The sequence below is a fragment of the Pleurodeles waltl genome, chromosome 8 (assembly GCF_031143425.1).
Source record: "Pleurodeles waltl isolate 20211129_DDA chromosome 8, aPleWal1.hap1.20221129, whole genome shotgun sequence".
NCBI lineage: Eukaryota > Metazoa > Chordata > Amphibia > Caudata > Salamandridae > Pleurodeles > Pleurodeles waltl.
In genome coordinates this window covers 489,346,875-489,373,843 of record NC_090447.1, presented here as the reverse complement: position 1 = coordinate 489,373,843, position 26,969 = coordinate 489,346,875, and the positions used below count along the sequence as shown (strand labels likewise).

At 40.7% G+C, this 26,969-nt stretch overlaps 1 protein-coding gene across 2 annotated transcripts in view; it reads right to left on the bottom strand.

Moving 5' to 3' along the window:
- Positions 1 to 915: 915 nt before the first annotated feature.
- C8H2orf49 (chromosome 8 C2orf49 homolog) overlaps positions 916 to 26,969 on the bottom strand; it is a 52,561-nt gene continuing 26,507 nt past the window's right edge. For both annotated transcript variants that reach the window (XM_069204448.1, XM_069204447.1), the window contains 2 exons: positions 21,686 to 22,037; positions 916 to 3,839 (listed from right to left, as the gene is read on the bottom strand). In XM_069204448.1, coding sequence (XP_069060549.1) covers positions 3,783 to 3,839; positions 21,686 to 22,037 — 409 coding nt within the window. In that variant the 3' untranslated portion in view covers positions 916 to 3,782. The remainder of the gene's footprint in view (positions 3,840 to 21,685; positions 22,038 to 26,969) is intronic.

The following is a 26,969-nucleotide window of genomic DNA, read 5'->3' as shown; positions in this document are numbered from 1 at the left end:
GAAGACTGTTTTGGCTTGGAAACCAGTGATGTCACTTCCTGTGCAGATGGATGATGTGAAATTCAGTGATGTCTCTTGTGTAGAGTGGCAATTTCAGTTCAGAAAGACACATTATGAATTTCCTTTCCTCTCATGAGAAAACCAATCGACAACCCTTCTTTCTTTGAGGCCTAAATTGTCAACGAATATCTTCCTTGCATGCTTGGGTGCATGTGTAGTAGCTTCAGGTAGGGCCTGGGCGTCATGTTAATAAAAAGGAATTTAGAGTGAATTTGCATTTTATAGGAAACTACAAAACTAAAAATAATGTTTCTCTTTGGAAATGGCAGAAAAAATAAAATCGAGTGAAAGGCAGGTGAAAGGTATGACACCAACTAGAGACAATGGCTACAGTTTTTCAAACACATTGTGAAAAAAATACATGGCATGGCAATAAAGCATCACATCGGATGAAAGGACACTGTCCTGAAATAATGTTGGGATTTTCCAAATATTACCTTGCACCTGCTGAAAATGTAAGATGAAGAATAAAAGGTTTGGCGGTCTCTGCTACGTAATGAGACACTGGTTGTGGTAACAAATAAAATGCCTTGATGTTATTTAAATAGGTAGATGATTAGCTTGGCACGAGGTGGGCTCAGAATAAAGGCAAGCAGGAAACTGGAGTCTGGGAGTATTATCTATTTCACTGATTGATTCATGGACCATCATATGGGGAGTGAGTTAATGTGACCCACAAAGAACATGTATCAATCGAGAGGGATAAATGTTATTTGGGAGTGCTGGGAACAACTTAATTGTTAATTTTATCTGCCAGCCACGCATTACACCAAAAGCAAACCAAAAAACACTCAACTGCAATAACATTTATTTCCCAAGAACTTCTACAGTTATTTGGTAAAACAAGACAACTGCAAAAGAGAAAACTAAATTTATTTAGTACATCTTATTTACAGAAGTTTGCATTTAAATATAAACTGTACATTGTCTAACCACTTTATGTACAAACCTGCACGAACAAGGCCATCTTGACCATCTCACCACCAGTAGACAAATGCTGCCTAAGAACAGTTTAAAAGAGCATGGTAAACTTCTTGATGACGGGAAATCCAATATGAAGAAAACTGATCAAGAACAACCAGATTTGATATTCTATTAAGCATAAAATTAGAATTCATATATACAAAACTGAATTTCGAGAGAAAAGACAGCACAGTTATCAGACTGTGCTGTCTTTTTTCTCGAAATTGATGCATTGGTAAAATGAATGTTATTTTACCAAAGAATCAATTTTAAAATCTACAGCTTCACCAAATAAGTCAGTGCTGTCTTTCAATTTATCGTGACTATATCAGATTGAGTGCATTTTCGTTTTAATGCAAAATACATATTTAAAGATCAAACCAACAATGATGGTTATAGTGACATAAAATTAGAGATCAAGTAGAAGGTTCCTCAGAAACATTTGTATACAGGCTTAGAACTGGTTGCCCGCATTTTTTAATGTTAACCTTTTAATTGTAGAAAAGCTTTTAGTAGAGGAGTTTTGTAGCAGTCCCTCTTCTTGCGTCAGATTAAGATTGCTTCACATTCTGTGACCACTGCGCAACAGGATCACTTCTTATTTCGCCTTCCATCTCCAGAGGTGCTGCAGTAAGATGTCAACTACTGGGCCAATGATAACTACAGTGATACATTTACTGTTGCCATCACCTACATATTGCACCAAAGACTATTCCGCCAGTTGAGCATAAAAGGGGTATTGTCTAAGGTAAAGGAGTCATACAGCCAGAGGTCAAACACAAACCTGCCTGGAAGAGGAAAGTCACCAGGTTCCACTGGCTCATACCAGGTATGTTTCAAAGGTTCAAGCTGCCGCAGGGAAAAGAATAATCCCACAGCAAACTTTCTTAATACTAATTGTAAAATCGCTCGACTAGGACAGGCTACTAGACCGATGTGGTGCTCCATGAATGTCAAAAAAGCACACGTGGCCAAAATATCAAAACACCACCAGGAAAATGTCATATCCTGGCCAAAGAGGTATTTCATCATAAGTATCAGGACATACATTCAACAATATCATCATGCCAATGTATAACACGTGGAAAACGTATACAAAGGAACCATATTCTGTAAGGCGAACAGACCACTACAAAACAAAGTTAATAAAGTACATATGTATTAAAATAAAACTGGTGGAACGCTAGCAGGATACACTGTGCAACACCACATTGAGAGGTTTTATGGCAGTAAAAACAGAGATATAACCATCAGCTAATGCTAAACATGGTGACTATTCGGAAGACGTACCGCTTTTGTTTCCAAAATTACACAGTTCATATCTTTCAGAGATTAGACCGATACAAACTATCTATGGTCCTTTTTCATGACCTCTGGTGCTTACCTAGCAATCGGGGTATAGCATGACTTGCAGATACATGTAAAAAAAAAACTCCATGTCCACAAGCGTTCACAGTCTCGCTGAATGCTCCAAGCAAGTGTATATATTAAGAACAATAATTCTAGGGCTTGCATATTTACTAAATGGAATTTTCACTTTGAAGCAAGTATATGGAGCAGTTTTTCAAGATGTCATTTCAGCTGTGTGTTTGTCCAATACCGGAAATTATGAACATTTCTCAGTTTTCTTTAACTGAATATTTAGGCACTCTCTATGTCTTGAAAAGTACATGCAGGAGATGGAGCCCCCGCCCCCCACCCCCCCCCAATGTAAAATAACCAAATCCCCGTTGATGGTTGGCAGGCGATGTGTGGGTTAACGGCACTCCAAACTAATTCAATAGATGCTAAAATAATAAATGAGTTATGAACAGGATCACACACTGCATCTCAAAACTATGGAGGATCTTCGTGCTGATCTAAATAAGAGCAAACAATAAATAGGAAGTCAAGGAAGGTTACATCTTAATTGGGCAGCATACTTATTCTGTTCCATAACACAAAGTGACAGTGTCCAATCTGTATGGATAGTTGCACTACCCGAGATTACCTCTGCATTAAGTACAATTTAGGGCCCATACCCAGGGACGAGCAAAAATATTTACTGAAAAAGCTAATCAAGTAAATTGACTTTAGTTTTGTTTGCAAAACGTGGTCCACGGGGATGTAGATTACCAGGAAAGACTGCAATTGGCTGTCTGCTGCTAATCACAACGGTCTGAACACAAGGACCCTTTCAACCAATTAGAACATGGTGTGTGTTAAGACCGTTCTAATTTGCTGCTGACACTAAATCAAAACAGCCCCCACCTAGCTGTCTGTACACGCACGAGCCAGTAGTATTAAAGTGGTACATTACCAAATGATGGCCTACTGTTAGACTACTTTTTCTGCTAATCACATGAAGATAGGAAAACTGCCTGTGTACCACGGGCACAGAAAAATAATAGAACAATGCCTAGATCTAATAGCATTCAGTGGCACCAGACACAGCATTTATATCATTACCACACCCTAGAGAAGAACCTCTTGCCCAAACATCTTTTGAGGATTCCAAGTAAAAAACACAAACATGTTTTTATCGAATATCACTTGAATGACAAAAGAACAGCTGTACCTGGGAGACAACTTTAAAAAAAAATCATCAGCAATTTAAATCCTGTAAAACATGAAAAATACTGGCGGTAAAGTAAACTGTCAGCTACGTACGTGTGTGTGTGTGTGTATATATATATATATATATATACATATACACACATACACACACAATACATACATACTATCTCTCTCACACACACACTGCAATCATCGTGGCGACATCATGGCCATGTTATATGCTGAATCTTCTTCTTTGCTTCGACAGGTTTTTCTTCATCCTGTAAAAGACGACAACTGGTTAGTTTTGTGTTTTTTTTTTTTTAGCAAGCTAAAAAGAACTGTAGGTTTATCTCAGCAAAATCTTTTAATGCAACGTGGCGTAGCAAAGGACCCATCTAGTGCAGTGGTTCCCAACCCGTGGTCCGGGGACCCCTGGGGGTCCGCAAAGCCTCCTGAGGGGGTCCGTGACTGCTTAGAAAATTAAATAATATTAAGAGATTAGGTCCCCAGCTTTCAGTAATGATTTAATGGGGGGTCCCCGGATTCCATTAATGATCCAGTGGGGGGTCCCCAGGTTCCAGTAATGATAAAGTGGGGGTCCACAGAAGTCAAAAGGTTGGGAACCACTGATCTAGTGGATTAAATACCAGACACAATATGGCTTTTTCAATTTGTTTGTCTGTCCGAGTCTTACTTATTTACGGTCTCAGACTGAAACGCCACACAATTAAAAACACTTACATTACAGTCATTAGCTATACACAAAAACCATTCAAATGAAAAAACATTTAAATTAAATCAAAAAAGTAATTCGGGGATAATAGTACAAGCAATTGTTTTACAGTTAATAAGCATCATAAAAGCGCAGCAGCCAATAGAAGTAACCACAAAATACTGGATAACATTTGACTAAAAATAGATACAAATCCGCTAAAAGACAACAATTGATCATCACAGATAGTAAACAAATTCGCAGATGATACAAATCTTTTAAGAACAACCAATTTTCTACAGATTCCAGGCGGAGCATGGCGCAAGGTCACTGCCTTATTACAGTACCTTCCTTTATATTTTTAAGAACAATGGGTGAATGATAGGTTTCGTTAAAGAGACCGTTCTTGTACTAATAACAAAATGTTTTTCGTCCACCAGGATGAAAAGAGAAAACATCAGAGTGGTCCTTACTTATGTCCTTTTTCAAGACATACACTTAAATGTGATAAGGAACCAATCTAAATTTAACAAAGGACTTCTTAGTTTCTGGCTGTACTAGGTCTAAATGGAGACCATGCAACTTAGGGAAATTAAAGACCAAATAAGATGGCAGCTGAACGTCGTTCCTGGCTGAGCACGAGGCCAATGTTCGTATTAACAATTTTCCTTCATGTTTTTGATACCCAAAGAGCTCTTCCAGTATCTACACAACAACTTAAAGTAATTAAAATGAAGACATTTCAAAGCATGGTCAGATTTACTGAAATGGAGCACACAAAACACTAGTGTGAAGCAGTGCATCCATCACACACTATCTAAGCTGTTCAAAACACACTGAGGTATAAGGAAGCGAAAAGCTGTTCCAGCGACTACATAGATATGGCATAACCGTTTGACATGCAGCACAGAACTGGCAAAGCAACTGCTTCAAATACCTTTGGAAATTATTCAGCTCTAAATACTGCGCCTTAAGCTTTTAACTGTCTTCCCCTCAATCTCTCCAAAAAGGATAAAATATTAAATTAAGTTTGCGACCGCCTCTAAATCAATAAGAAAAAAAAGAACACGAATTACAGTGAGAGTAAATTGGTAAAGAGATAGTTTCACCAATACTGAGGACTACCTAAACACTACGCATTACATTTTGAGGATAACTGTGGTACTCTTTGTCTTGAAGAAGAAAAAAACAATTCAAAGTGGTAGACACGTGTTCACAGAACATAAAGAACTAATAACAAAGAGAAAAGTGGAAGAAAGCCTACACATTTGCCATTATTTGTTTCCATGGGATTTTGAGGCGTATTTTTGTGAAAGTGGTTTGTTGTACTCCAACGATGGAAGCTATTCCACCAAAGGGGTACTTAAGAACCCTATAAGAATTGGGAATCATGAATACAGTATCCAATAAGCACATTACCAAACTTGGATAAAATATAAGATTAGACAATTCAGGATCACAAAGAGCTGGATCAAATGTCTCTGTGCTTTGCAGTTCATAAATGAAAAGGTAATTTAGGTCTCTTTGGTAATGCCGAAAAGGGACCTTCATTTATGCCCAAGCACGCAATACGCACAGAAAGACAAGAGAAAACAAAGTGCAGTTAGTCATTTACTTTGCTCATTTACACAATCCACAAAATGTTTAAGGCGTCTTTTACCCCTTAACTGTTTGGCCTAGTGAATGCAGTGAAAGTGAAATGAGCCCCCTGGCTCATTCTACTTCACTTTTAAAAGTAATGACATCAGCTTGCCCTGCGCGCACTGATCATCATTAGAAGGACAAAAAAAAAAAAAAGCTGTTCGGGAAGGTCTTCACGAAATTCTAAAAAAAAGGAAATCCTCAGGTGGAAAGCATCAGAAGGTACTTTGTACCCTGTGCAGTTGGCTGCATTTAAGGGGTTAAAGAACATTTTTATTTGCAATAACAGTCATTTAAGCATATATCAATTACCAAATGGAGGCTTGCCTACTGTAAGGGATAAATATACTGTCTTCTCAATGAATTACATTAAGTTCTTTGTTTTAACATTTCCAATAAATGCCTCCAGTAATAACTCTTTTCGGCCTTATAACAATGAATTTGCTTTTTCAGAACAATCCTATCAAGCACACCTGATTTTAACTCAATACAGAATAATGTTTCTACTTATAATCAGAATAATTCTTCAAAGTTGCTATTTCAGCCCGGGCAAAGTTTTCTGTCCTTTAAGGACTATGGCAAATCTCACCGATCTAAAAGTAGTATTTTGCCTGTCAAAAAGGACATGGGCCTGGCACAGAATAATCACGTATGCCATGGATTTTGAGACTGTGTGAGAAAAGTAAATTGTAGTAAACGTGGTCTGAAGTACGGTGAATACATCAATATTTGTTATAAACTGTTCTATTTAAGGCTGGCAGTACATAAGTGACTCAAAGAAAAATACAGACCATGTTTTTATACTGTGGTTAACGTTAAGCGACGTTAGAAATAAAAGTGTGACAGTGTGAGTACACAGAATTAAGCGTTACATAATTGTTTTGATTGGGTTTAATTGCTTAACCTCACATGTTAGTGCCTGTACATTTCCTAAGTAAAACAAATCAACATGTAGCTGCTAAATGGCTTAATCTGAAGCTTTTTAAAGGATTTTAAGTACACAAATAGAAAGGAAACACAAATTGTAATTCAATCCAAGATTTTAAGTCACATTTACATAGTTCCGAATGAGAATAATCCATATTTTAATTTTACTAGAAAAATAAGCAACAATGAAATTAAATATCTTGACGTGAAAATGTAGGTAAGTAAAAAAGGGCTGGAAACTGTTTCATATAGGAGATGTTCTGCATGAAACAGCATTTTATATGCAAAGAGCAATCACCTCCACACCTTATCTTTGAATGGTGTATCCCATTTGGTGAGCTCAAAGGCCTAGCCTAATTGTAGCAATGGGGAATTACACCTAAAAAAAAAAAACGGGCAAGCTTAAGAGATTTAGAGAAAGAGAAAACTTTGAGTATGTTCTTAGAATGGCGTGTGTAATTTAATTATAGGCAATATTGTTTGGCCCCAGTAGACAGAAGGAAAGAGACCGTAGTAAAAATGTGAGAATGATCAGCACTTTTGATAATGAGGCAAAAAAGTGAAAGCAATAATGTAAAAAATAAAATGGAAAGTTGTACAGTCAAATGCTACAATACAAACTGTGGAGGGAACCATGCCTCCGATTAACTATAGAATGGAACCACCATTGAAGACATCATTTGAAGATATGGTTAGGAAGACAGGGCTTGTCAATTAAGTGGCTTTTAAGAGGTGCACACTACATAGGATGAAGACATAATATTAGCCATAACTGCTATAAAGTGCCATCTTAGAGAAAACTGAGAGAATAAAAAAAAAAAAAAAAAAAAAAAAAAAGCATACAACTGAATTTGTTATTTCTGTTTTAGTGTGTGCTTGTGAAAAATACTATGTAGGCAGCTAGATCTTTCTCCCTAAGAAGCGCATCTTGATTAATCACTAATGTAATAATCATGTGGCAGATCTAATGGCCTGCCACTGAGATGAGGCGCATGGAATAAAAAGTTAATTACTGGCTTTTTTGGGGGGAGTAGATCGTATTCTGAGAAATCCAAGAGGGGAAGATCACATTGTTGCTCTGAGAAAGCTTGAGATACTGTAAATAGTTGACACTGAAAGTAAAATTCATGAGCATCTCAATATGGAAGAACTGTCCACTCACACAAAGACTAATGAGTCATGTCTTGTTGGTGCTTCTAATGAGAATGGTCAAAAATTAGTTCATCATTGTATCATCAATTAAAAAGGTTTATATATGATTGAGCACACGAGCATGATGAAGGGTAAAAAAATTTTTTTCCAACAAATATGGATATTTGCTCTGTAAATTATTTGTCAAAGAGAATTTTGTATATATATATTTTTTTTTACCTATTCTATGTCGGGGAAGTGGTTTAGAGATAGAAATCTGCATGTAAAAGACAACTCTTGTCGTTTTTGTTCCTTCCTCAAGAAATCATTGGCCCATGTACTTGTCCTTGCTTTGAATGGGCGAGATGTTTTTGGTTAAAGCCCCCATTTAGAGACTTGCAGGTTCGTGTCTGTCAAGAGGCAAATAAACACTATTTCCAGGGCAAAGACAGCAGGCTCATTGCCAGGTTTCTGAAATTCAAAAACAATGTTGTAAGCGAGATTTGACTGTCAAAGAACTTTTGAAGAACGGAATTGCACTTTATAAGTTTCATTTTACATTAGGCATGTGTAATCTGGAACCCCTCATATTTAGTCCCTCTGATAAAATGGATTAGTATCTACCAAACAAATTATTTCGATGGCATCTACAATTTATTTTTTTTACATACTGATGGGTTTTAATGTAATACTTTAGAAATGTGCTGAACTGTTCACTACAATTTTTTAATTTGACATTAGGCTCTTTAACCTTGAAATTATGCACCATGTTTTCTTGTACGAAGTGTTGATCTTACCAGGACATTTTAGCAACACTATTTTGGGATCAAATCTTTTTATTATTTGTGTGTTTTATTTAAGCTTTAGGACGGTTTAAGTGTCAATTAGTAAACAGATGAATGATTTTTTTAAAAAATATTTGAATGGTCTAAATTATCAAATAACTTTGATTATTTGGAGTATTTTTTTTTCTCAATGGAATTGGAAAAGGCTACAATTGCTAATGAGTGTGAAGAATTCAAGTTGCTCTACAAGATAACTATGGACTGGTGATTTTAATATTATTTAGTAAGAAAGCATGAAACATAATGTAGGGCACTACTTTTTCTCTATGGACCAAATGGTGAAAGGGGAAAAACATCTTATCTAAGTGTTCTAGTGGCTCGTTTTGGCTGCCAAGCAGACTTGCTCATGTACACGGCATATGTTATCCCTTTTTTGGGAACAAATATAGCATTACAAACAGGATTGTATTTTCCCCTCCCCTACACCACCCCTCAGAAGAGGTCTTAGAGCAGGAGGGCTACAAACAACAACTACAGACATTAACATTATCCAATAGCAAGACATTTCGCTGACTCACATTTACAAAAATGGAAATTGATAAAATTCTATGCCATAGAACAGGTGGAGTTTGACAAGAGGTTTGGGCACTGAATTCTGCTACTGAAGAGAAAAATCAAAGCATAGCATTGATTTAGAGACGAGAGGCCTCATGTGGGAATAAAGGGGAAGATCAGGCTGTCCACTTGGGTGAAAAGGGATATACTCTGGATTGTAAAACACTGTTAACCCCTGTTCGCCTGAGATTATGTAGATTTTTAATACATTTTTGCACTATTTCTCACACAGGAAGGGACTCTCGATAACAGATGGGGATTGTTGCACAAGAGGTTGTTGAAACATTCGCGGTTAGAACACCTTACCTTTTTTCCCTGCAGGACACTGAGCACTGTCTTGCTACATAGGTCAGCAATATACATGTGTATGCTGGGTGAAAAAACACCCCTGTGGTTTTATTTTAACACTGCACTTTTGACCTTGTCCCTGATAGAACAGATTGGGATGCAAGTCGATTATTCATCGAGAGGTGCAGTAACGATTAGGAAATGAGTTGGAAAATGGATTATTGGTAAAGGCAGGTAAGTACCTACACTTAGCAATAGGCCACTAACCTCCACTTAGGTCCAGTTAGGTCTCAATAAATTAAACCCAGCTCAACCCTTGGTAACCTGGCAACGAGTGACAAGGCTTAACTTAGGAGACATATGTGTAAAGCATTTAAAAATCAAAAAAAGTAAATAAGTAAAACACGAAACACAATAACACCAGTTTATAAAAATAAAAACATAATCTATCTTTAAAATGACACCAAAACTATTAAAATCGGATAAGGGGAACTGGAGATATGAATTTTTAAATAATTATTACTTTTTAGCGCTTAGAAACTAATAGCGCCAATCTGGTCGCACCTCGACAAGGGCAAAGGCAAAGTTTGAGGCAGACCGCGATGGAGCCCTGCTCGACTACAGTTCGCGGGAGGCCTCGGTCAAAGTTTACCTTAGGACTTAGCCATTTTACTGGAGATTTTCTTCAGCGGGACCAAGTGGCCAGTCCAATCCGACCCCCTGGAACTCTTCTTCGGATACACGTCACGGGAGCCCTTGGTGGAGATTTTTTACCTTCGGACTTAGTCATTTTTTCAAGGTGAAAAATCTTTCCACTGGGATAAACCCGAATCTTGATTTGACGGCCCTGGAGCCCTCTTCGGATACACTGCCTGGGAGGTCCCGGTCAACTTTCTACGTTTGGACTTAGTCACTTTTATGGAGCTTTTCTTCACCGTGACGAACCTGCAAGTCCGGTCGGGTCGCGGTTGAGGCAAGCCGGCTAGAGTTGCCGCGGCAGGTCAGTCCCTTTATGGAGCTTTTTTTCCAAAGGTTTTCCAAACTTCTGGATCTCCTTCCAGATGTTCCTTTAGGGCTCTTTTGAGCCACAGCTCACCCCAAGATTCCAGAAGCTCTGAGATGCTCGTTGAGGGTGCAGACTACAACTCCCAGAACGCACCTGGTGCAAACTCCTTTTTGGCCACTGGACAGTGATCAGCTTCTTCAGGAGTTTGTGCAGGGGAATCTGGTTAGCAATTTTTCTCCCCTTCTTGAACCAGTAAAAGACAGTCAGTCCTTCTTGTGGTGAAGCCCAAGTGTGCAGCTGGTGCAGTCCTCCAGAGTGCAGTGTCCAAGTGCAGGTCAGGGGTCCAGCAGGACAGTCCTTCTTCTTCTGTTGTTCTTCCTTGTTGGAATCCGGTAGGGATCTAAGGTGTGGTTGCAGGTTTGCACGTTTTATCCTTGCTCCAGGGTGAAAAACAAGGGGGTCCTGGTTTTCCAATCAGGTGCAGGGTCCTTTCCCCTGTGATGACCACTTCCTGGGAAATGTGGCAAAAATCAATCCCAGGGAGCAACATTCCTCAAAAATCCATCATGGCTGAAAGTGATTTTTGGAGGTTACATCTGGCTGATCCCACCCACTGGTGTGGCTACAAATCTTAAACACACCCTTCTCCTCCCCTCTCCTAATCTAATCAAGGGGGCACCCAATTGTCTGGGTTTGCAGGATCTGAGGGAGGTGCTGGAATGCTCCAAATGTCCTTCCCTACCTTTGAAGACCGGTTTGGCAGCCCTCCCCTCCCCTCCCCTCCCATCCCATCCCATCCCGTCCCGTCCTGCCTCCCCCAGGCACATTCCATTGTGCTGAGCCCCAGCTACTTCATACCTCATCAAGGCAGCCAGGCCAGGCTGCCAGAGGCTGGCCAATCAGATCAAAGCAGCAAAACACTGCAGGGCTGAAGTTGGCAACTTTTTATTAAAGTTTAAAACCCTTTGCCTAAATAAGTTATATTACATCCACCAATTGTAAGTTGTAGGATTTATTATAACAATTAATTTAAGGTATCTCACACTTAAGGGGACTTTATAAATTAAAATAAAGTCTTCCCATTATAGCCTATGGAGGACATTCACTACAATGAGGGAAAAACTAATTTAGCTGTTTTACCTCCCCAGGGCTTATAAAACTATTTTTAGAAGGTCCCTGCTTATAGTTACATGGCATCCAGCCCTAGGGGCACATATTGCACACATTACGGGTGACATATGTAAAAGTAAGGTAGTTTAAGATTTTGGAACTACTTTTAATTCCAAAGTCAAATTTGCATGTAACTTTAATTTAAAAGCAGCCAGCAAGGCAGACCTGCTTTTAAAATTACATTGGGCACCTCAGCAGTGCACCTCAGGGGGCACCAACTATGCTGGGGTCCCTAATCCTACATGCCCTACCATATACTAGGGACGTATAGGTAGGTTGACTTAGCCAATTCTAATTAGCCTAATTTGCATACTCATTTTATACAGAGCACAGGCCCTGGGACTGTTTAGCAATACCCTGGGCACCATCAGTCAGGTAAACACCAACAAAAAGTGAAAAATGGGGGTAAAAGGTCAGGGGGGCTCTGCAATCAGCCCTGTTTTCTCACAAAATGGAATAATAAAGTTGACTATGCTCCCACCTGAAAGCTTCCAAGTGTTAGGTAAACCTTGGTACTCAAGGGGTACTCCTCCATCCTCAAGCATGGATATTTTGAGTAGTGTCATTATGAATACACTGAGATAGGATAACATCTTTATAATACACCCACTTGTGCCATTCTACATTGATCTGTGTCCATCTAGAAACTCCAGTGAGACACTATACACACACATAGTTGATAAACGGGTATATCAGAGGATACAGATACAATAAGGGGTAGGACCATTATCTCCGCATTCACCCCTGTAATATTATTTTACTCATACCAGGAACACTGCTAATGAAATGATGTTTTTTGGTGTTGAGAGGTATTTTTATCTTAAGACCTGGCAGGGTAATATCCTAAGTGCTCCTTGGAACATGGTTGAGCCCACCCTGGTTTTTACAGACCATGATGAGTCCCTATGATGAAGCATGACACCAATACTGTGTGAGGGATCAAACAACACTAAAGCCTTGTTTAAGTGACGCAGGTTAAGATTCACTTTGGTTGTGTGATTTATCCTGGAAGGACTACTGGGTTAATTAAATATATAGCATACTTTTTTGGAGGGATAGATACCGTACCTGAGCCACAGGACTGGAACGTGTCCAGGGTGCCCATTGCGATATGGTATATTGTGCAAATTATGATATGATCAAACATCTGCACTAGGTGCCAATGTGGAGAATAGTTTGAAATCACAATATACCCGTGCACGTTACTTTACAGCAGGTAATTAAATTATTTCCACCTTTAGATAATGTGTTTGAATATAAGCATCGGTTAGTTGATGTGCAGTACGTGTAGAAAATGTTATTTACTTATTTTCAATTGAAGATAGTGCTCATATCTCCTTCCAAATACAGTCATGTTTTCATTCCTATGTTTGTTTACAAAAAGTGTTTATCACTCATACATATGCCTTGTACATGAAAAAGGCTGCTTGGCAGCCGAAACGTGTTTTGAGTTGTCACTATTTGGGAATAAAACAAATAGACTGAGTTGAACATTCCGAGTCAGCAATAACTTCTGTTCATTAACATTTTGGGAGACAGCTGTGGCTCCTCCCGCCAACGCATTAGACTCCCACAGGATCAACAGGCTAACAGTATATATGCATTTATTACTACAATGCAAAGGTTAAATCCCACTTTATTACTACAGCACAGCAAGACTGACATGAGAAAACTACTGACTGCCTCACATATGCACCTTACAATTACATTAACCAGGAAAGCAACTTTGCTAATAACCATGAGGCCTCTTCAAAGTGATTTTGACTTACTGGTTACGTTTAACCATCTGCATCCTGTTTTTGGTAGAATATCCTTTAAAAAAAAAAAAAAGACATGAAAAACACCATGAAATAGATCATATATGCTTATGTGCGGAGTCTAATTTACTATCGGTGAATGATTGAAGGAGCTACCCAACTCATTCAAGGTTTGACTCTCGTGAAACACAGCCATTTCCAAATACTCAATGATAAAAAAAAGATAACGTATTACAATCTGCATATCTAGACTTATATTAGATCTATGTATGTAGACGGAAGTGTATATAAAAACACATACACCAACAGTAATATTGTTCCTTTCAAATGAGGCTTCCGTAAAGGACATTTCAACTGCAGTCCATCGTCAGAGGAGCAAGTCAAAAAATATCATTCAGTCCCTTTTTATGTAATGGGATTCAAAGCAGTTTTACCATACGTGGGGCTTTTTTCCCCTTCAAGTACAAAGATGAGATGGACATTACAGATGCATTGAAGCTTTTCTTTTGCTGTGAGCAGCCCTTAGGGGTGTTAATTTGTCTAAAGCAATGGAATAGTGAGGCATTTTATCGCATCTAAGAAATTAGTGCAGTGCAACCATTAGTCCCTCGGTCTAAACGGCGATTTAAAAGAAATAAACTAAAAAACACAGTTCCCTTAGGAATTAAATTCATTTAATTTTCTTTATGAATTTCAATCATATATGGTATTATGCAGTTCTTTACTTCAGACGCCTGAGTATATCGAATTTAAGAGTCGATTTCTAAGCAAAACCGCTGTCTCACTTTTGTTGGGTGAGAAGTATGCACATAATGAACCTTTGCCATTTCACGGCCAATACTGCCGCCTTGTGGCACCCAACCGTACTTACAGCATCTCATAAAACTATTAGATGTGCATATTGGTTCTTGTTTTTTTGATTTGGTAACCTTTCTTTGCAAACTAAAAGGAACTAAATAAGCTAAAAAGGTTTCGTTACAGGACCTATATGGTGCACACGTAAAGGTGTTAGAACAGTTCTAAGCCAATGCATTAAAGAAAAATGGACATCAAGTTGTTAAAGTGCACTTTAAAAAACAGTTTGTTTGAGCCTTCTTACTTGGGAAAGCATGCTAAGAATTCCCAATAAGAACCAAAAGCATTGTTTGCGAGGGTTACATAGTAATCTGTAATTTCAGTACAGTGGAGATCTATTTTCAAAGGTAAATAGCCGCCTTCTCCCTCAGAAATTTTCTATCGATTTGCTCCCATAAAACATACCAATCAGTAAGCAGCACCCAAAAGGATAGGAAAGGTGCAAATAAGCAAATACGAAAACAAGGTCCCGACTAAGGATCAGGCAATTTGAAGATCCATGTGCCAATACAACTAAGAGATACCACTGGGGAAGTTCTGTTTCCTTATAGACATCCTGCACATTTTTAAAAGAATAAAGTAATAACAACATTTCGCCCCAACTATAAAGAATACCCTGGAAGTAAATGGGAAAGGATGATTATTTTTTTTAACGGAAATTGTGATGCCTTAGGAGACCGTGCTAGAAAGGGGGTTTCTGGTTGGCAGTCAGTGTGCATTCTGTCCAAGCAGGGACCCTCCCTCTAATGAGGGTAAGGGAGATACACACCTAGGATAACCCCTGCTCACCCCCTTGGTAGCTTGGCACAAGCAGTTAAGCTTATCTAAGAGGCAATGTGTAGTGTTTATACCAACATACACAGTAACACACTACAAAATGGACCCAACACCAGTTTAGAAAAATAGCAAATACTTATCTAAATCACACAAGACCAAAACGACAAATATCCAACATACACAAGCAAAATTATGAATTTTTAAAGTAAAAAAAAAAAAAAAAAAAAAAAAACTTCATCCATACAAATCAATGGATGCGTTGTTTTTACACAAAGTACCTGGTTTGCATCAAAAATAAAGCCGCACAGGTGAGCTTGCGGCGGAAAAGCCAGTGATGCGTCGATCCCTTACTCGCAAGTAAGGATGTGCGTTGTTTCTTCTCCAGTCAGGTAGGCAGTGCGTTGTTTTTCTCTTCCGAAGGAGAGCGATGCATCAATTTCCATGCGAGCAACCTTGGATCCGTGCAGGTTCACGATGATTTTGACGCCCAGCAATGATGCGTGTGAAATTCCGGCGCACAGTGGTGAAGAGCCGTGCTGAATGGGTGATGTGTTGATTTTGGCAGCCGCACATGGGTGTTGCGTCGATTTCCCAGCTGTGATGCAGGTGATGTCTCAATTTGTTTCTTTGATGGCCCCGAGACTTCAGAACAGGGGGCAAGCTCAGACCAAACCCTTGGAGGAACTTCACAAGCAGGAAAACACAGCAAACTCTAGTCTTTGTCCCCTCAAAGGCAGAAGCAGTAACTGCAGGCCAACCCAGCAAAGCACACTCACAGGCAAAGGGGCAGTACTCCTCCAGCTCTTCTCCTTGACAGAGGTTCCTCTTGATCCAGATGTAATAAAACAATCTGGGGTTTTGGGCCCACTACTTATATCACTTTCTGCCTTTGAAGCAGGCAAACATCAAAGGAAAGTCTGTTCACAAGATCCTGCCTTACCCAGGCCTGGCCCCAGACACACACCAGGAGGTTGGAGACTGCATTGAATGAGGTCAGGAAAAGCCCTTTCAGGTTTTAGTGTCAGCTCCTCCCTTCCCACTCTAGCCCAGATGGCCCATCAGGATATGCAGGCTACACCCTAGCTCCCTTTGTGTCACTGTCTAGAGGGAATTCACAACAGCCCAAATGTCAGTCTGGCCCAGACGTGGACTACACAAGCAGGCAGAGGCAAAGAATGGTTTAAGCAGGAAAATGCCCACTTTCTAAAAGTGGCATTTTCAAACAAACAATTTAAAAAACAACTTTACCAAAAGATGTATTTTTAAATTGTGAGTTCAGAGACCCCCAAACTCCACACCTCTATCTGCTCTCAAAGGGAACCTGCACCTTAAGGATAATTAAAGGCAGCCCCCATGTTACCCTATGAGAGAGATAGGCCTTGCAACAGTGAAAACCGAATTTGGCCGTATTTCACTGTTAGGACATGTAAAACACATCAGGACACGTCCCCCCTTTTAACATACACTGCACCCTGCCCTTGGGGCTACCTAATGCCTACCTTAATGGGTGCCTTACATGTAGTAAAAGTGAAGGTTGGTGCCTGACAAGTGGGTAACTTACCAGTCTAATCCGCAGTGCAACACTGCGCACACAGACACTACAGTGGCGGGTCTGAACCATGTTTACAGGGCTACTTATGTGGGTGGCACAATCAGTGTTGCAAGCCCACTAGTAGCATTTGATTTACAGGCCCCGGGGACGTCTAGTGCACTTTACTAGGGACTTACCAGTAAATTAAATATGCCAATCATGGATAAAACAATCAACAGTACAATTTATATAGGGAGCACTTGCACTTTTGCACTGATTAGCAGTGGTAAAGTGCGCAGAGATAATAAACCAGCAAAAACAGAGTCCAGTATACCATAGAAACAGGAGGTCAGAAGGCAAAAAGATAAACCTGGCATCTTTTTGGCGTGTGTCCCTTAACACTGACCAAATATATAAATCTGCCAAATGAACTTAAGACTTATGCACGGTTGAACTCAGAGTTGGTAAAAGGCATTGAACTTATTTACATATTTATCAGTAGGGCTAAATTACACCTGTGCCCATACCCATTACTTATCCAGGGTTCTTGAAATTAGCAAACTCTTAGAGTGGGGGGGGTTAATGGAGGGGTGTAGCACTTCACTGAAAATCAATAGATAAGTTTTTCAATCCTGAACATGAATACACTACTGTATTATGTAATGGCTCATGCTGCTCTAAATAAAGTATTACATTTTATAAATTCCGGCCTGGACAATATATGTTGTCTGTTGGTAGACTGTTTGGTTCAGAGCTCTTACCCCCACCTTTACACTGCCTCCCTGAGAAGCCTTTGACCGCTCCCTAACCTGAGAGTCAAGTGTGGCAATGATATACTTGGCCAGTCTGCAGAGAGAGAGTAGGACGCACCCCAGGATGTCGGTAGCAAAAGACCTCATTAACCACAGTTGTGGCCCTCTTGCCCTCGTCTGCCTGCTTACCCCAAACAGTCTCATGTTTATGATAAAATATTTTGTCATTCAATCTTATTAAACACTATTAAATAAATCCTATGGGAATTTTATATGAAAAAAAATTAACAACAAACTGGTTTCCATTATGTCTTTTGTGTCAGGAAACCATGTTAAACACAGAAAAGAAATTGGGAGGAATGTTTTCAAATACTCTAATCAAATACCTATCACCTTAGGCACCATTCCAACCCATGGTATGTCACCCACTGTGCCACTCTAGACAGTGGCCCACCTTATGGAAATCAGTACTGACCCTGTTCCTCAAGAGAAAAGTCTATCCCAACTATCAGATGAAACCCTCCCCAAAAGGGAACTCAAGCAACCTCAGATAACTCATCTTGGTAAACCTTCATCAGTGAGGTAGAGCCAAAATATTGTGGCACAGCAACCAATGGATCAGCATCGGCGCATACTGTTGGAAACGTAGGAAACTATATAAACGGTTACGGGAGGAGTATTTGAAAAAATCTAAAGCACTGGCAATTGTTTTAAGTTAACATTCCAACCCACTCTTTTTCACCAACTGAGGCAATCTTGACAGAGGCCTGCTTTATTCAAATCAGTACTAACTCTGCTCCTCAAGAAAATAGGCCACTCTGAACTGCCAGGAGAGGGAACCCATGTTTGAAGAAGTTGCAAAATCATTTCTTAGGAGCATTTATTGTTGCTTTTCAAAACATTCTGTGGCTTCAGAAAAAGGCAAATAATACACTTTTTAATTGTAAATGTTTGAAACCAAATGATATGCCCTGATTTTTGAATGCACAATTCAGCTTGTTTAAATCGACAGTCCTAGATACTGGTTTTGGTTGTTTGACTCGAATGACTTTTTTTCTCTTTTTTTTTTTAAAATCAACTTTGGTGGTAGCAGTAATAATAATAATAAAAAAAAATAAAAAAAAAAAATTAATAAAAAAACTTGGAGCTTCCCTTTTTCTCTGGAAAAAATACTTTGTCTCAAAACTGTACATCCTTACTGTTCCTACCAGTAACAATACTCGCAGATTATCACTTATCCTTAAATTTAACAAAAAATCTTTTAACTTGCTGATATGGCATAGTAGTAAAATAAAGATTAAAAACTCATTTTAGTGGTCCAAGGGAAATCAAATGGTATTATTTGGGTCCATCAGCTATTTGATTCTGATTGTCTACATTCCTTTATTCACTTACAAAACTTATATTCTTGCATAATAAAAGACAGTACTTCAAGTTAACCACTGCTGAGTAAAAGAGTAAGCACTTACTGGCACACTTTAAAAATCAACTTAATATATATTATCTATTTAATACATTTGACAAATCTCTAAAGACGTTTGTGATTTTTAATTTATCAGCTGATAATGATGGTCAAAAAACAGAAAGACTGAGAAGTTATAGCAAAAGGATTTTAAATAGGGAGTGGGCAATTCGAACTTGGCAATCTATTCGGTTTAAGGTGCATCTGATATCTTTTGCAACAAGTAGAACACAACCAATTTTCTTCTGTGTAACAGAATGCTTTTGACACCTTACTTAATACACAGGTCTATTGCTTTTATGAACAAGCAAATTTTGGTCCTTGTCACATGAAAACAGCAGATTTGTTACATAAGCTTTATAACTGACTACTAGGTATATCTGTGCAAACTTTCTTGTAATGCTATGTTCCAATACATTAAACATAACATATTACATAAGGCCTATCTCACCCCAGTAAGACTGCACAGTGTATTTGATTCTGACTACTGTAGAGATGCCCTCTGTATCAGGCACCAGAGGCCGACATTGCTCACATGTTCTGGGAATGTTCCATAGCAGCGGCACTATGGAGGGAGGTCATGGGTGCACTGACATACATCACAGGATGAGAAGATCTCTGCACCATAGATAGTAGAATCCTGGGCCTTTTTAAGCATATGAAAGCAAGGAGAACTGCAAACTGTTTCATAGACATGGTATTGCTGATAGTCTGCAGGACTATTGCTATCCATTGGAAGGTCTACACGTTACTGGGGTTAAAGTACAGGTGCGCAGTGACACTTAAGTAGGGTAGAGCTGAATTTTTAGTGCTCTGGTAGAAGTGGGCTAGGGGGGCTGCAGAGGGTCCCCATAGCTGCAGACTGATGCTCTGCTCCATGAGTTGCAAGAGATTAAAGAAGATCTCTCGGATTGAGAAAAAACAGAGCTCGCCTACTAATTGCTACTGAAATCTAGGGGCCTGGAGATTTTCCTTTCCCCACATTTGTGTTCTAAACGAATACTGGTAATTCAGCGAGAGGTGATGTACACATAGCACCAACCCTATGTGTAGGAATGAGTATACATGTGGGAGGGTCACTCGAGGGGATGGCAAATGTATTACTTATAAACTCCTATGCCTGAAAATGCAACTGTTATAACCTATAATTACTTTTGTTTACTTGTTTATGCATTGGACCATTAACTCCCGTCGGACTCAATTTATTGTTTTATATATATATATATATGCGCGAAGAGACCACTGTGGAAATAATAAACCTGGATATATAGCATAGATCAATCTGCTTGTAAATTGATTAGGAGCTGTTGAGATTGAAAAAAAATTAAAAAAAAATCAATAAAAATTGGTTAAACTACTAATCAATTGTTCGCTTCAAGTATAGGACATAATCTATGACAGACACCCCTTTATCATTCCAATATATTTTTGGGTAACCGAGTAACAAATTGAAAATTCCATCCTATAAAACACAGAAAGGTTTATTTGTAATTATTAGCAATGGCAGACCAACAAGGGCACTTAAAATATCTCTTTTTAAAATGGGGTGGAATGGTATATGCTATAACTATAAAGTTGGCTTATATATTTCTACTTCTCCCCTTTGTTTTTTTTGTTCTTATTATGCAGTATTATACAGTTCTAGGTCTGAAAAATCTTGGTCCCCCAATGCTCAAGGACCGGTCCTTGAACCCCTTTGAGCAAATATCTGGTGTATTCTCTTATTCAATATTTTGATGACTGCCTGCGATAAGCAATAAGGATTTAGCATGATGTATTTAACATTACTTTTTCAAATAGATCCTCTGCATTTTGAAACTATTTGACAATACTTTCCACTTCTTTTTACCTGTTGTTTTGTATTAAGATAAAATGTGAAAATGCTATGTGAATCCTAGTTGGATTTATTACAGGTCTATGATCATGCAGAAATGTGTGTGTTGCTTACTCTCCAGACTTACAACAGAAACCTTATTATAAGTACCACTTATTTAATAACTGATTTACTATTTATATAATACTCACATTTTCCGAGCGGCCACAAAGTATGATCTGTGGTGAGCCCAAGGGCCGCATTGATGCTGGCAGGAAGGGAGTAGGGCTTTGTGGGAGGTTAAATGGTGCAGGATACTTTATTTGCTTCTATTCCTTTACTTCAGTTAGTTTGTAAATAAAAACTCCCCCCATTTATGTAACATATTTCTGAATGCTAGTGCTCTCACAAGTAAACAGTGCTGCTGTTAATCTGGGGGCCCCATGAGAAGGTTACAGATTTATTTTGTGACAATGTAGTATAAATCTATAACAGTTTGCACAATAAAACGTTTTAAAAGCTAAAAAGATCTTAAAGTAAATCAAAAACTATGGGTGCTATGAAGAAGAAGAAGAAGAAAAAAAAAAAAAGTGATTCTGCCTCTTGTTGTGGGCCAAGATGGCTATGAGATGCATCACCAGTATCAGACACACATGTTGCAAAGGATGGTGACGTCACAGGCCCAGCAGTTCTCTCTGCTTTTCAAATCTCGTTAATAACAAAAAAATATACACTGCCCTGGTGACACTACTAAGGAAAGGCCCTTCTTTTAGAAAAAGTACTTTTAGACTGGAGCCTTGATTGGATTTCGATTATTTGAACAAAATTATTCATCAGGAAGAGGATTCGGTGGTCTGTTTCCCCAAACACTTCAGTGATTCAAGTAGGTGAATGCCACTTACCAAGGTTTCCAGATCATCTTTCGGTGCTGCTCTTTTTAATTTCACAACTGAAGTTGCTCCACTAGATATCACGTTATTGCCATGAGTCATTGTTTCTGGGCTTTGTTGAATCGCACCAGTCTTGCTATCTAATTTGATAGTCTTTGGTGGGCTAGAGACAGGAGGCTGTGATGAAGAATTGGATGATGACAGGGAAATCCTCCGAATGGTGTTTGTGGTGTTTCCCGACGGAGGAGGCTTTAAGCGGTCAGTAGCTGTTTCGTTCTCTTTTTTCACTTTTATACTTGTTCTGGTTGAACTGCCATCAAAGACAATAAGAGGTCGTTTTCTAAAGCCTTGCGAAGCTGTGGTACTGAAAAAAACAAAACATTTTTTTCTGAGAAACAAAAATGAAACTGCAAAATAAAAAGAGATAATGAGGAAGTCATCTAAAACAAATTATGTACATTTACACCTGAAGCAGTTCACCAAGCAAGAGTGCAAACAGCGGAAAAAAATGAATGCATCTAGCATCCCATATTAAAAAGGAATGAGTTAATGCATCTCAAAACTGTCTGATTTGGGTGTCCTAGGATTTACTAACTATTCCTTCAGTTAGCTGAGGCACTTAAACTAACTCCCAGAGATTCAGCAAGTCAGTCGGCTGCGAGTTAGTATTGTGTCGGAGTGTGCTACTACTCTGCTTCATTGATTCATGTATTGTATTAACGCCCACACAATTTGTACTTACTATGCTTTCTGCGATAAGTGCATTGACAGATCCATTTTCAGGATGGCAGCAGAAATGCGCTTGAGCTACATGAAGTAAGCCCAAAGCTACATGTCTTATTCCCCTGTGCCTGCCCACTCTGGTACTCAAGAACGGAGGATGGGGATTGCAAATTAGCTGGATCTCTGGAGATTGTCATGAGGCCAGGGGAACTTCAAGAACCTACTAAATTAGAAACAGTTATTACCAACAACAGCTTTGTAGCTTGCTGCTGGTCATACATTCATACTCTCCATTAATTCTCCTCAAAGGACTGTGAGCACCGTTGCTGAAGGATTCCGAGGGATCGGGCCTGTGCATGATTTTAAATAATGGAGACCATTTCCAATCTGTTTTACCTAAGGGAGATTCACCATCATATGGGATGTCCTAAGTTTTATTTCAAGCTTCTGGTCTAAATGAGCCATTTATTTATGTGCAAAATAGCATCCCCAATTAACTCTTGCATGGGGGACCCTGCAACCTGTGGCGGGCTTGCGTTTAGGTGCCTGGAGCCTGCACAATGACTAATTCCGTGAGGCCTGTCACCAGATGGGGGAACACTACTTAAAGAAAAATAAGGGCTGGGTGAACTTTCCAGGCGTTCTCTGGGAAGCTATGAAGGCCACCTTAAGTGGGGATATCATAAGCAACAACAAAGTTAAGGGGAGTAGATCCCAACAAAATACAACTGACCTTAAATTCAGAGTCGATGATCTGGAGGAGCAGTACTTTGCGGCTCCGGAGGAGTCGATTTTGAGGGATTAGCTACATAGACACTTCCCCAGCAGGAGTCTATGTAGGAGGTGGAGCTGCTCGATTAGCCACACGTAGTCGCATTTATTAATAGGGTAGAGGGCCAGTGAGACTCTTCACTGGCTGTGCAGGTCCATTCCATGACTCTGGCCGCCCTATTTCCTATATTCGACCACTAGCACGGTAATCATGTCACGTTTCACCGACGGTATGGTCTAGATTCAGGGGTGACAGAAGAGAACAAGCATCAATTAATTGCCAATCTCCAGGTATTCTGGCTGGGTAGGGCAGACAGGGAACTGTTGTAAGTCAACATCACTGCTTAAGAAATGGGAGCGGACCTTGCACAGCTTCAGCCCGGCAAGGCGAGGGGGCCCCAATGGGTACCTGTGAGAAAGTAGCCTCTTTCTAGCCTTGTTACCCCCACTTTTGGCCTGTTTGTGAGAGTATGTCAGGATGTTTTCACTGTCTCACTGGGATCCTGCTAGCCAGGGCCCAGTGCTCATAGTGAAAACCCTATGTTTTCAGTATGTTTGTTATGTGTCACTGGGACCCTGCTAGTCAGGACCCCAGTGCTCATAAGTTTGTGGCCTATATGTATGCGTTCCCTGTGTGATGCCTAACTGTCTCACTGAGGCTCTGCTAATCAGAACCTCAGTGGTTATGCTCTCTCATTTCTTTCAAATTGTCACTAACAGGCTAGTGACCAATTTTACCAATTCACATTGGCTTACTGGAACACCCTTATAATTCCCTAGTATATGGTACTGAGGTACCCAGGGTATTGGGGTTCCAGGAGATCCCTATGGGCTGCAGCATTTCTTTTGCCACCCATAGGGAGCTCTGACAATTCTTACACAGGCCTGCCACTGCAGCCTGAGTGAAATAACGTCCACGTTATATCACAGCCATTTTACACTGCACTTAAGTAACTTATAAGTCACCTATATGTCTAACCTTTACCTGGTAAAGGTTAGGTGCAAAGTTACTTAGTGTGAGGGCACCCTGGCACTAGCCAAGGTGCCCCCACATTGTTCAGGGCCAATTCCCCGGACTTTGTGAGTGCGGGGACACCATTACACGCGTGCACTACATATAGGTCACTACCTGTATGTAGCTTCACAATGGTAACTCCGAATATGGCCATGTAACAGGTCTATGATCATGGAATTGCCCCCTCTATACCATCCTGGCATAGTTGGCACAATCCCATGATCCCAGTGGTCTGTAGCACAGACCCTGGTACTGCCAAACTGCCTTTCCCGGGGTTTCACTGCAGCTGCTGCTGCTGCCAACCCCTCAGACAGGCTTCTGCCCTCCTGGGGTCCAGCCAGGCCTGGCCCAGGATGGCAGAACAAAGGACTTCCTCAGAGAGGGTGTTACACCCTCTCCCTTTGGAAAATGGTGTGAAGGCAGGGGAGGAGAAGCCTCCCCCAGCCTCTGGAAATGCTTTCATGGGTACATTTGGTGCCCATTTCTGCATAAGCCAGTCTACACCGGTTCAGGGACCCCTTAGCCCTGCTCTGGTGCGAAACTGGACAAAGGAAAGGGGAGTGACCACTCCCCTGACCTGCACCTCCCCTGGGAGGTGTCCAGAGCTCCTCCAGTGTGCTCCAGACCTCTGCCATCTTGGAAACAGAGGTGCTGCTGGCACACTGGACTGCTCTGAGTGGCCAGTGCCACCAGGTGACGTCAGAGACTCCTTCTGATAGGCTCCTTCAGGTGTTGCTAGCCTATCCTCTCTCCTAGGTAGCCAAACCCTCTTTTCTGGCTATTTAGGGTCTCTGGGGAAACTTTAGATAACGAATGCAAGAGCTCATCCAAGTTCCTCTGCATCTCTCTCTTCACCTTCTGCCAAGGAATTGACTGCTGACCGCGCTGGAAGCCTGCAAAACTGCAACATAGTAGCAAAGACGACTACTGCAACTCTTTAACGCTGATCCTGCCGCCTTCTCGACTGTTTTCCTGGTGGTGCATGCTGTGGGGGTAGTCTGCCTCCTCTCTGCGTTAGAAGCTCCGAAGAAATCTCCCGTGGGTCGACGGAATCGTCCCCCTGCAACCGCAGGCACCAAAGAACTGCATCACCGGTACCTTGGGTCTCCTCTCAGCACGACGAGCGAGGTCCCTTGAATCCAGCAACTCTGTCCAAGTGACTCCCACAGTCCAGTGACTCTTCAGTCCAAGTTTGGTGGAGGTAAGTCCTTGCCTCCCCACGCCAGACTGCATTGCTTGGAACCGCAACTTTTGCAGCTACTCCGGCCTCCGTGCACTTCCGGCGGAAATCCTTTGTGCACAGTCCAGTCTGGGTCCACGGCACTCTAACCTGCATTGGACGACCTCCTAAGTTGTTCTCCGGCGACGTGGGACTCCTTGTGCGACTTCGGGTGAGCACCGTTTCACGCATCCTCGTAGTGACGGTTTCTGGCACTTCTCCGGGTCCTACCTGCTGCTGAGAGGGCTCCTTGTCTTGCTCGACGTCCCCTCTGTCTCCTGACGCAGATTGCGACATCCTGGTCCCTCCTGGGCCACATCAGCATCCAAAAACGCTTTCCGCACGATTTGCAGCTAGCAAGGCTTGTTGGCGGTCTTTCGGCGGGAAAACACTTCTGCACGACTCTCCACGGCGTGAGGGATCCGTCCTCCAAAGGGGAAGTCTCTAGCCCTTGTCGTTCCTGCAGAAACCTAAGCTTCTTCTGTCCAGTAGAAGCTTCTTTGCACCCACAGCTGGCATTTCCTGGGCATCTGCCCATCTCCGACTTGCTTGTGACTTTTGGACTAGGTCCCCTTGTTCCACAGGTACCCTCGACTGGAAATCCATCGTTGTTGCATTGCTGGTTTGTTCTTTCCTGCAGAATTCCCCTTTCACGACTTCTATGTCCTTTGGGGAACTTTAGTGCACTTTGCACTCACTTTTCAGGGTCTTGGGGTGGGCTATTTTTCTAACCCTCACTATTTTCTAATAGTCCCAGCGACCCTCTACAAGGTCACATAGGTTTGGGGTCCATTCGTGATTCGCATTCCACTTTTGGAGTATATGGTTTGTGTTGCCCCTATCCCTATGTGTCCCCATTGCATCCTATTGTAACTATACATTGTTTGCACTGTTTTCTAAGACTATACTGCATATTTTTGGTATTGTGTACATATATCTTGTGTATATTTTCTATCCTCTCACTGAGGGTACACTCTAAGATACTTTGGCATATTGTCATAAAAATCAAGTACCTTTATTTTTTGTATAACTGTGTATTGTGTTTTCTTATGATATTGTGCATATGACACTAAGTGGTACTGTAGGAGCTTCACTCGTCTCCTAGTTCAGCCTAAGCTGCTCTGCTAAGCTACCATTATCTATCAGCCTATGCTGCTAGACACCCTATACACTAATAAGGGATAACTGGGCCTGGTGCAAGGTGCAAGTACCCCTTGGTACTCACTACAAGCCAGTCCAGCCTCCTACAGTACCCAGCAGAATATTGTAGCAACAAGAGGGCCCCTTATTGGCACTGACATTCCAGGAGGCTCTGAAGAAGGGCAGGCTGCCTACAGGCCACTGGACAGCTGATATTGTGGTGATCCCGTAGCCAGGCCTTGACGGCATGCACCGTCAGGATTACCGGTCTAACTTGCTGGTGAACATAGAAGCCAAAATATGGGCTAAGGCGATGGCAAACACGTTAGAGGGGGTGACACCAAGTTGGTCCACCCAGACCAATAGGGGTTTGCACCCAAACAAGCCACTAGACCACATTCATAGGGTCTATAATGCCATTCAGCTGA